This window comes from Periplaneta americana, chromosome 5 (assembly GCF_040183065.1).
Source record: "Periplaneta americana isolate PAMFEO1 chromosome 5, P.americana_PAMFEO1_priV1, whole genome shotgun sequence".
Classification (NCBI taxonomy): Eukaryota; Metazoa; Arthropoda; class Insecta; order Blattodea; family Blattidae; genus Periplaneta; species Periplaneta americana.
Window position 1 is genome coordinate 157,103,981 of NC_091121.1, and position 12,412 is coordinate 157,116,392.

A 12,412-nucleotide genomic window follows, 5' to 3' on the forward strand; every position below is an offset into this window, starting at 1 on the left:
TTTCCTTAGGAACTGTAATTTTTGCACTCTCTCGCTCAAGCCAATACTGAAGCGAATGACACATATATGTACAGTATCTACACCTCGCCGCCATTAAGTATATGAAAAAGACCCAACCCCACTTGATTAATAACTATAAAAATATTCGATTTTTAATAACAATATTATTATCGTACGTAAGTTTTGTAGTTATACTATACAGCCGCCACTCAGTAAATTATAGAAATGAAGATTTAATTTAAGATATTCTCTATATCTACTTACATAACCCCAAAATGTTTCACTTTCATATCATCAATATAGCATAATTAATGAAAAATAGTCACATCATGGCATTAACTGCAATAAAATTTCATTTCTAATGGTAATAATGTCATCAAACCACCTCAAGTTTTGTAGTTTTTAACATCCAATACACAGCTGTACTCAGAAAATTACACACCGCAGAATCAGACCTGTAAATTATTTTGAAGTTTTTAATAACCAATTGAATTTGAACTCTAAATATGTCAGCAATCCTGCAGGTCATGGCCTTCGTGTAATAGCTTATTGTTTATTGCAGTGTGTGTTTTGTTTTATTCTGAAATCAAGTCGGCTGTGCTGAAATGCAATTAATTCTCAAAATTGACGAAAGATGGATTTTGGAAAATAGGAAAATAATGTAGGAAAATAGATATTTCACTGTAAACTACTATTTTTCCGAAAAACTTTGGGTTCCAAGCTTCAAAATGAGGGGTCATTTATTAAAATTCGTTCAGCCGTTTTCCCGTAATTTTCATTACCAGTTCAAATTATATATATATAGATGACGTATTTTCGCGTTTAAGCTCATTAAAGCTTATTTTATGTTGCATAAAAGTGCACAGTTTAGATTTTTTAAATCGAAGCATCATAATCTATTTTTGAAAACTGATTCTGAGTTAAATTACTGTAATTATTTTTACCAAGAAAGTATTGCGGCACACCTACAGAATCTCACAGCACATTGGTTGAGAACCACTGAGCAGAGCATGGGAATGTTTCAATGCATTATCTCTTGGTTGGGGAAGGTTTGAACAGCAAATCACAAGCTTCAACTTCTCAATAACAAATATAAATAGGGACCTGAAAATTTCGCATTTATTTTCATCAAAATTAACATCTATTTTTCTCCAAATTAGAATCTATTTTTATGAAATTAGCATCTACGTTTTTCAAATTCACATATATTTTTTTCCAAAGGAAACTTTGTGCATTCTACCTTTCATTTCTCAAGAGATAACACTGTGAACAGTTCAGCATTTTCCTCCTTCAAATTACATTGTCTGTCTGAAACAACAGCACCATACAGTGACAAAACACGTTCACAGCCAACATTGTTTGTTGGTGTCCACAATACTTGCAAACAACATTCTGAAAATGCTTTCTTCTCTGTTATTAAAGCATTAAACACTTCCACTATGTCACATTTTTCATTTTTCACTTGCTGTTCAATAAGCTTCTTAAATTAATTGTATGTACTTCGAATTTCTTCTTTTGGTATACTACAATCCTGCAAACATGTCAATATTTGGTTTGTTAACATTGTTAAATAAAACTACATTCTTTGGGTACATCTTAGCTATAGTCTCGAAGTTCTTTCAGCCAGGGTCCTTTTTCTTCGAAATTGACAGTTTATTCTTTGCTGACTGAGCAGCTTTGGAAAACACACCTTTGTATCTAGCTTCATCCAATGGATTTAATCTTAACAGTGAATTTATTGTCCCTTTGGAATAATGTCCAGAGACAATGTCTGCTAAATTACTGTTGGACTCCTCAATCACTAGCATGATCTTTAACAAAAATCATGTGAGCATTTAACCTTGAAACTTTTTTTTACACAAGCCGCTGTAAAAAATGTATCCCCATATTTTGAATATCCCTCATGTCAGGCTGTTTGCAAAAGAGGACAATATCTTCAAAATAATCAGCCAGATAGGAGACATCCTCAAACCAGCTATTCCACCTCGTTACAGTGTAAGCTTCATATCTAGACTTCAGAAATTCAAGATATTTATATTTCCTCTTTCTAGTGTTTAGGAAGGCAGACTTAACCATAGTAACAATTTCATTCAATTCCGACATTGATGTTAGTCAGGAATTCCCAACCAAACTTTACTTATGGGCCCAGCACTGTATAGTACATTTTATTTCAAGGAGTGCAATTTCCTAGAAAGGACTTTGCCGACAGACCTTCTACTGTCCCCTACTAATTGATTGTCATAAATGTTTAAAATCTTGTCTTTGCCTGTTAGTAACCAATCACAACCAATCCTCTGTCAGGAGAATTGACAAGCCCCGTCAAATCCACATGGAGGCAGAGTTGCCACATCTTTTCCTAATTCCGAGAATCCCGTCAGTTAGCACGAAAGTATTACTGAGTGTATTCTGTAGTATTCATCGAGTGGTCAGCTCGTGATATTACATTCTCTTCTTCAAAACATGTGGTGTCCATATGGGGATGATGCCACGAATCCTCTCATTTCAAGGGTCGCCAGGATTGTGGCAACTGTGCAATGTTGGGATGAGGGGACAGGATGGACTGGTCAGAGATGTTTATGTAGGAAGTCATAAATCTGTGAGTGTTCAAAGGAGCCACCAAACTGCATACTATGATATAAAATGGACTATACATGAATTACATGATCCCTTATTACAATTTTGAGTATCTTTTCTTTATAAGTTACATTAAGGGTCATTAGATATGAAGTCAAACCTGACAAAAACATTAAAAGTAAATTCACTCATTGCACAGTTCCCGAGTTCTCAAATTTTGAACTTCTAAAAATTGTATTTCATTACAGAGGTTATACAAACATCTCAGCATAATACTAAGAATAAGCAACCCACGTAATCCTAAGTTCAAAACGGCAAGAAATTCTTGAAGCTGTCGATAATTTGTAATGTATCTGCCATTGGAAAGATCTCTTCTCCAGCACTCAAAAGATAGTCTTTTGTTTTGCAATTCTTTAATGATTCTTTATTTATCTAGAGAGCATTGTCCTTTTGAGTTGCTGTTGGGAACATTATGATAAAAAATTCTGGGAAACTGTCATATTTGTCCAGGACCTAAAACGAAATTTCGGCATTTTCTCCAAATGAGAGCATTCTGAAATTCAAGCCTTGGCTTTCGTATGTTGCCTTTCATACTTATGGGCAAGTTTACTTGACTGTCACTCCCACAGTGTAAGGGCTTGAATCCCTTCTCTTGAAAGGACTATGGCATCCACCCTCCTCACTTGATGTGCTGCCTTTTAAACATCTTTGGTGATCCTGCCTTGTTGCTGTTCTGGCATGCTTTTCTCCCCTCACCCATGTGTTAGCTATTAGGTTATGTTCATTTTCGACTTTTCCCTTCAAAATTATCTAATGTTCCTTCAATGGAACGGTGAAAATCAGATTGAGAGAAGTGCCTATGGCTTGGAGCTCACATAGTACTTTCTTCTCAGTCACAATTCACAAGGATGCATTTCCGCATACCTTTTAAATGTTTCTCCTCATTCATTTATTCATGCAACGAAAACTACTTAGGGACAATTCTGTATAATAGAACACAGGTGACAACCCTACACACTTAGTGTATTGTGAACATTTCACCAACTATCAAATCCTACACATACAATTTCATTTCCAACTATCTTATACAACTTAGATTTTTCTTCTTCTAAAAATGGAACTTAACAGGGTAGTCTACTACTTATTTCTTTTCTAGTTTGAGAAAAGTAACGTGGATGAAAATCCTGTATTAGTTTGATAAAACTGGGGTTCCTCCACCAGTTTTTAGTAAATTAATTAATGATGCTGTATCAACTGCTAGATTATTTAGCATCAATGAAATTGGCGATAGTGAGATGGTACTAGGTGAGATGAGGCCGAGGATTTGCCATGAATTATCTGACATTTACCTTACAGTTGGGAGAGACATCAGAAAAAACACAACCAAGTAATCAGGTCAAGCAGGAATTGAACCCACATCCGATCGCAACTCTGGAAGAACAGGCAAATATGCTACTGCCTGATCTACCCATCAGTGACTTTTTGTATAGTAAAGGTAGTCCCAATAAAATATGCAGGTAAAGGAACATTTCTGCCAGATCACTTTCGACTTTAGTTTTCACTTAATTTGGAGAGAACATTTTTTTGCTTTTCTTCTTGAAGCAATGCCTAGAATTGCTTGCTCTGGCAGCTGTAATGAGCTCATTGTTGACCTTGTTGAAGATGATTAACTGTTTGCAATATGATTAGATAACGACGAAAGAATTCATTATTCTCCATCCCTTCTTTTTAACCCTTTAACCCACTTATCTGAGAGAGTGATACACATGAATGATATATACTGAAATTCGTAGCTTACCTGGTTTTACATTCACTATCATTTTCATTTATGAAGAATATGTACAGTGTCTATACGATTCTAGAGTCTTGATATGACCAGCCTCATGGTCTAGTGGTCAGAGCTTCTGGCTATAGTTCATGAGGTCCCGGGTTCGATTCCCGGTTTTCCTTAAAGGGGATTATTCCTGTGTTCGTCCATGGTCTGGAATTTAGGTTAAGTTTAGATTTAAGACCTCTCCTGGCACTACATTATCATAATCATCACATCATCGGGGTAATGTAACTCCGCCTTCCAGGTGCCCCAACCTCAGAAGTGGGTTACAATTAAGCCACAGCCAGGAGAGAAGACCAGAAATGTCGAAAAGACAACCTGATGGCATTGGATATTAAAAAAAAAAAAAAAAATTCTTGATATTTGACCTTCCATCTCATGTCCACATTTTTTGCTCATGGCTCACTTCCTCCTCCTTATTTCAAAATAGGCTACTACGAAATTGGATCTGACTTTCGGTCCATAAGAGACCAAGGAAGTAACATGACTGGCTCCTCCTCTTTACAACAAGAAATATTAATACTTTCCTGAACCATTATAAACAGCAACCAACATTGGATGCTAGTCTGATGATGAAAACTGCCAATGAACTGTTACAGTTAAAATATGTTTACATTCAGGTCATTGTTGGTCCAGTAGGAGGGTAGGAAAATAATAATAACAGCCAATCTTACACGATGTTAAAAAAAAAAGACAACTGGTTTAAACCAGCCAACCCTGCTTCCATAACATTGTAAAAGCACAGTAATTATTTCAAAATGGGAGCATTGCATCTTGAAGCCCTAACCACAACATACCACGTCTTCGTTCACTGCCAGGTGGAGAGGGCTGCATCATCCCTCTATGTCTTTCTCTTTCTCGATCTCTCTCCATTGGATCAGATCGATGATCTACCATCATACGGTGATGACCTGTATCTCTGTCATCATGACGATCAGTTCTTTTTTCATTAATTCGCATCCTCAAATCACTGGATCCCCTGGTACATTAAAAAGAAATTAAAAATACTTAACCTTCTTATTTAATGTGCCTATACTGTACCTGCAACAGAATGTGATCTTAGGTGCGAAGAAAAGCAACACCTGTTTCAAATGGTTTAAAAAGAAGGTCCTACTTCATAGTTTTTATTTAATGCAAATTCTCTTACAAATTAAGATGTAATGATTGTATTAGTAGGAGAATGCATAAGTCTAATACGAGGAATTAACCAAATCATCTAATTTTTAAGATGTCCTACTTTCATGAAGATGAAATGTGACAGAAGTAATTTTAGCTAAATTAAGTTTAAATTTAATAAATGTAGCATCAATTTAAATTATACATACAATTAATAATATAATACTGTACAACTCTCACAATTCAGGTCGGATGTGAAACAGGAGAAAAACATGTACTCAATAAAATGTTCCATCTTGTGGAATAGCATAATGTATCATCCATTTCAAGATTAACCACTCGAGAGACAAAAAAAATTAATGAAACATAATGCACGAATTTCTGCGTTACTTTTTGGAGGAAGAGTAAAGCTAAAGCATTCCATACTGTTAATTTTACCCCATTTCGATTTTATTACGATGCCCGAAATTAGTGATCTTATCATTCAAGCTGCAACATTTTCGTAACTAGTTGAGTACTGTTATTTACCCACACACCAGAGACAAGTATGCACGAGGTGTGATCAAAAAGTTTCAAAACCTGGTCACGCCTGAAAAACTGGATACACTACCTAAACTACAGCCAGCCAGTCTCCGGCTCTGAGATTTCGCTTGGAAAGAGAAGAGAGAACGAGAGAGAAAGATAGTGACCAGCATTGCCAACCTGTGGCGTTTTGAAGTTGTGAAAAGAACCTCGAAATTCCACTGTGAATGAAACTATTCTGCTAAATTTTAACCTTAAAACACTCTGGTTCGGTTTAAAGTAATGTTTTTAATTCTATTGCAATTTGCTGTTACGAGACTTGAGTTCTGATATGCGAAGATTAATTCAATCGCAGTTTGTAATGCTGGGAGAGAGGCGGGCACTAGAGGTTAAAGTTGTCTGCTGGAACCAACCAGCTATGAGCGTCTGATGTATTAAGCGCGATGTTGCCACTTCTTTTTTATGTGAAGCACGTGGCGAACGAGTCAGTTCTTTGTGTTATAGTACAGGCGAAGTAGTTGTGTTGTTTTGTGCTTGAGCGATTTACAGTGCCTGTAAACATTATTGATATAGTAATATGACCAGTGGTCGTCAGAATCAAAGAAGGAAAAAATCGGCTCTTTTAAGAGCTAAAGTCATGAATTTATATACAGATTGCGTGAATATTTTGAGAAGGAGCGAGACAATGGAGAACCTCTTCTCCCTGTTACGAAAGTAGTAGATAGAGTTTGTGACGCTTTGAAGGTGGGAAAAATAACAGTTAAAAGTGTGGTGTCTTTCCACTTGAGTATTAATAGATTCTAAGGAAAGTAGAGTCTATTTCATTTGATAAACTTTCATTATATATATATTCCCATAGTCTGTGGTAATATGCTGTAGGGCTATGTATAATTTACATACGTGTTTGCGTTAGTTTTTATTCTGTTATAATTATTTAGCTGTGTACATTAACGAAAGACGCGATCTACGTTTGTGTAAAACTGTAAAATGATTTACATATGCGTTCGCATTAGTTTTTATCTGTTATAATTATTTAGCTGTGTACATTAACGAAAGATGCGATCTACATTTGTGTAAAATGATTTACATACGCGTTCGCATTAGTTTTTATTCTGTTATAATTATTTAGTTGTGTACATTAACGAAAGATGCGATCTACGTTTGTGTAAAACTGTAAAATAATTTACATACGCGTTCACATTAGTTTTTCTTTTTGTGATCTACGCTAGCTATGTACATTAACGAAGGATGTGATCTAAGTTATATGTAAAATGATTTATAGGCAAGCCTACGCGTTCGAATTAGTTTTTATTCTGTGCCACAAAATCGGCTGGTGAGAGCTTGACAGTTTTCATTCTGTCTATACGTATCGACAACACTGTCTCCCTCGGTCAGGGCCGGAGAACGACCAGCTGTACTGTATATGCTACTACTAGCAGTTGAGGGAGGGAGTTTCCTAAAGCTGCATTCTCAACCACAACCCCACAAACCTTTTGTTGTTGTCAGTGAGTCGCAAGACAGTTGTCGAGTGTGCAAAGAACTGAAAAATCTCGCTGAAACTTTTTGACACGTATCATAATCAGTGATGAGACATGAGTGTATGGATATGATACAGGAACAATCCTCACAATGATAGTCACCAAATTCTCCTCAGTTCAAGAAAGCGAGACAATTGAAGTCAAATGTCAAAACAATTCTGGTTGTTTTCTTTGACATTAGAGGTGTGATACACTACAAATTTGTTTCCAGGGGCTAAACAACGAACTAATACTTCTACAAAGAAGTTTTAATATGTTTGTGCGAGAAAGTGCGAAGAAAGCACCTTGAATTGTTTCAAAATCAGAGATGGATCCTCCTCCATGACAATGCACAGGTCCATTGTACCTTCTCCATCCAAGAACATCAGGCCCAAAAAAAAATCCCTGCATTACCTCATCCTCCCTCTTCGCCAGATTTGACTCCTGCAGACTTTTTCTTGTTTCTTGAAACTCAAAGGGCGTAGGTTCGATGACATTCTACCATTAAAGAGAATGAGAGAATGCAACAAGGAAACTAAACAGTCTCCATGAAAATGACTTCCAAAGGTGCATTGAAATGTGGCATGGATGCTGGCAGACCTGTATTACATCAGGCAGACAGTACTTTGAAGGAGTCAAGTACTAGTTATCCTGTAAGCATCTCCATTATTTTTATATTAAAAGAGTCCTGGAACTTTTTGATCAGACCTCATATGTTAATAACGATTGGAGACAAAACAACAGACAAGTTTAAAAAAAAAAAAACATTTCTCACATAATTACTACAAAATATTGAACTCACCTGTCGGAATCACCTCTATAATCCATGTTCCTGTCATAGCGACGGCTGTCTCCCTGACTTGAGTATCGATTATCATCACGCCGACGTTGTTCTAGTTCATGTCTGAGATCTTCACTTCTCCTGTAAAGATATACATATTTAATTAAGAATCACAAATAATTTACCACGCATATTTACACTCCCCACTGATAGTAGGGCAGTTTTCTACCCAGTGCAAATTACCAGTGCGGAGTACCAAACATTGAAACTTTTGGAAGAAGACGCTAATGTAAAGGTTAAGAAGCCAACGACTGTGAGAAAGAAGACTGTATTAAGTAACAAAAAGAAGTGTAACTTTAGAAGAGACAACAAAATGTTTATATCTCCTTGCTTGGTACTTAGCATGATAAATTTCACATAAGAAAATAATACTTTACTTGAATAAACTCTCTGTAGATTTCCATATAATAAAAATGACACCATGTAACATTAACCCTAGCAATAGCAATCCATAATCTGTAACATGCATTACCTCTCAGGCCCACAAATATAATATTTATTTTTTCAAATTGTGCTATTTTGTTTTTATATCCATTAATTAAGACCTCAAATGTTACTTATTTGCTGTAATTCAAGAAACATTAGCCTACATACACGACTCGGTATTCGTATCATAATAAATTACGAGGACTAGGAACGTAATACTTGGGGGAAAAGCTCATTGAGACTTTCAAATAATTTCCTCACTGATGCAAACTTGTCATTCTGGTGGCGTAATTCCTTTGTGTACTTGTCGTTAAATCTAAGAATTCTTGTTAGTTCAAAGAACTGAGTTCGACTCATTGCACCGTAATAGATTTGTCGACCTTGCAGGAAAGACCACAGATTTTGGATTGGTTCAGCCGTGTCGTGGTTTGTGCCATTACAAACAACAAACCAATGTAGCAAAACAACTGTGTTCTGTACCTCATTGAGGTAGACTTTTATCAGATTCTAGTCCTACTGTTTCCATCATAGAATTTACTTTCCCTTGTGTACGAAGTCCCATTTTTTCACGTACAATCTAGCACAATGCAAATCTAGCTTTCAGGTACAGCTCTCTGTGAAGTTGAGTCGAATAATTTCAAGGGAAAAACTGTTCCGGGGCCGGGTATCGAACCCTGGACCTTTGGCTAAGCGCACAAAAGCTCTACCGACTGAGCTAACCAGGACGGTTTTTCAGCCCACTTTGAGGTATATGGATACAAAGGGAAAAATTGAGTCCATGTCTGGTAGAGTTCCTGAGTAGCTGAGTTGGTAGAGCATTGGTGCGCTTAGCCAAAGGTCCTGGGTTCGATACCCGGCTCCGGAACAATTTATCCCTTGAAATTATTCAAATATTCTGCACAGTTGGCGTGAGGATCATGCTGCAGGTTGTGTAACATATAAACGTCTAGATTTTTATGTATAGATTTCTCCACTAACTGACACATTGTGTTTATCCTCATTGTCAACTTCAGAATCAGACAATCCAACTTCTTCGATTTTGTTCTCAACTTCATTTCTTTCTGTATCTGATTCGTCTAAGACAGTGGTCGTCAGCACTCACTGAAATGGGTAATATGTAAGGAGTGCATCGGAATGTCCGCGGGTAAGAGACACTAGCCCGAGGGTGCATTGTGCTAATGATCGCTGGTCTAATACATCATTGACTATCTTCTCCATGGAGGTTTCACGAATTGCACACGCCGACATAACTATCTGACTATGTCTATGAACAGAAAAAATGAGAAAGACAAGTTCTCATCACAAGCAGGAAATTGTAGTAAAAACGCGACAGCTATTAATATCATTGAAGAGAAATATCTATTTCAAACATTCAAACAATAATTGAAAATAAAATATAAATAAAAAAAAAATAGAATTTTCCGACCTTTTCTTTTACCAACGTGGGAACCTTCAAGACCCATAACAAGTTTGCATTTTTTTATTATATTTTTATGAAAATAATTTTAAAATATTTCACAGTTTGTCAGTTTACGGTCCAACTGACACTAACTTTTTTTTAAAATTTGATTCGAAGTACTTAATGAGTTAATAATGAAAACTAAACCTGTGGACCTTAGACACCAGTATTGCTAGGTTTAATGCTATAAACTTGTGCAAAAAGCCTAAGACTTCTGCATAAGAACTGAAAGAGAAGGTATCGTGACTTAGGATTCTTTATAATTCAGCCATTACAGGACCTTGTGGTATAAGGGAAATTTAAACTAGCAACAGCGGCATCACTGCCAAAGGTGATGTACTACTAATCATGACAGTTGAGAATGTCTCTCTGATGTCAGCAAGACTAGGGGGGGGGAGAAAAAACACAGAGAGAGGGAGGGGGAGGGGGAGAGGGGGGAGAGAGAGAGAGAGAGAGAGAGAGAGAGAGAGAGAGAGAGAGCGAGAGCCTAGGGTCTGATTATCATTAGTTTGAAAGTTATTCGTAAAAATCCCATGTCCTATTGTGAATCATTCCTTGGAGTTGCTCGCATCATAATACAATCACTGGAATCTAAACTAAACAGATTGGCAAAACTTTACAAACTATCTAAATTCTAGGCTCCTCAGTATTATGTTGTTGTTGTTGTTTTCTAATGCCAGGCATTTGACAATAAAGTCATTTGTCCTCTTGCACTCCAATATTTTTCAAAGATATTGTCATGGTTAGCCACTGACGCACAGATTTTGAGATGGCCTGTTGCCAATCTAAATGCAGCTACAGACGATTTGCATGGTAAATCGGGAATCAACTGTGGATTATGATGCAGAGAGTTCTATTTTTTCCCTTGAGATTGTGTTATCAAATTTTGTTTGTTGAAGTCTAAGTATGTAGATTTATTAAATCTTTTCACAGAGGAATACGTGCATTTAGCAACAGGTCTGTAAGTAGCAGTGCTGCCCTTCTTTGCTAAAGCATCCGCATTCTCATTTCCCAGGATTCCACAATGGGATGGTATCCATTGGAATACAATTCTTTTATTGAGTGTTATTAGTTGACAGAGCATTTTATTTATTTCTGCTATTTGAGATGAAGGTGTGTCTAGAGATTATTGATAGAATAGCTGCTTTGGAGTTTGACAATATAACTGCAGTTTTAAATTTATTGATGTGGCAGAGACGATTCCTGAGACTTTCACTTATTGCAGTGATTTCTCCATCAAAACTTGTTGTTCCATATCCAAGAGTCCTCAGTATTAAAGCAGACAGGATACACTTTCTCTTTCAGTTCATTTAGTCCATTAAACAATAATTAAATTAGAAATGGTTTCTATCATGTTTGAGAGAAATGTTTGTGTTGTAATAATGTAAAGATTAAAAGCCGGTTATTTATAACAATGAAATTACTGATATAAAAAAATACGGTATTTAGTGTGAACTATATTGTGTGTAGGATTCCAACGATTCTATAAAAACATAAAATTAACTTGTAAACAATGCACTGAAAAATAAGAATTTTATGCGAGACAAGAGTTTATTCAAGTAAATAACTCAAAATTGAAACACAACTAATAAAACAAATTCTACTCATGCCCATGCATAGATGTACTGTTGAGCTAGGATTTACTAGGAAGTAAGAACTGTCTTCACTTCGAATCATTAGAATTGGTCATATTATATTGCAGATCATCAGCATGTACGAAGAATGGCTTTTTTTTTAGTAAATATTACGACAAAAGTAAGTTGTAAGAATTGTTCAAATTCTGAATACATGAAAATGGTTTTAATGAATCAACTGTATGTTCAGTAACTTTAGAGTTTCATAAATAACTTTATGCTCGACCATGCTGAAATGTAGTAATTATACACCTGGTAGCAGCCCTTTAATGGACCTTATTAAAGTACACCTATTCATTAAAGTTCAGGTATTCCACCAATCAGAAAATACCATTGTAGCAATATGAAAGCGCAAGTATCGATTATTCTCGGATATATTTTTGACTTGTACGAGTATTTATTGACTTAAGGCCTACATAATTCATTTCACCAATTGCACAATAAATCACCTATACCTATTTGAAATAAAGTCAGTTCTGTTACTATAATAAT

The 12,412-nt window shown here is 36.0% G+C and overlaps 1 protein-coding gene across 8 annotated transcripts in view; it reads right to left on the reverse strand.

Annotated features, from left to right (window-relative positions):
* Window positions 1–12,412, reverse strand: part of LOC138700248 (zinc finger CCCH domain-containing protein 13-like) — a 117,124-nt gene that overhangs the window by 30,335 nt on the left and 74,377 nt on the right. For all 8 annotated transcript variants that reach the window (XM_069826735.1, XM_069826732.1, XM_069826731.1 and 5 more), the window contains 2 exons: window positions 8,363–8,482; window positions 5,203–5,384 (listed from right to left, as the gene is read on the reverse strand). In XM_069826735.1, coding sequence (XP_069682836.1) covers window positions 5,203–5,384; window positions 8,363–8,482 — 302 coding nt within the window. The remainder of the gene's footprint in view (window positions 1–5,202; window positions 5,385–8,362; window positions 8,483–12,412) is intronic.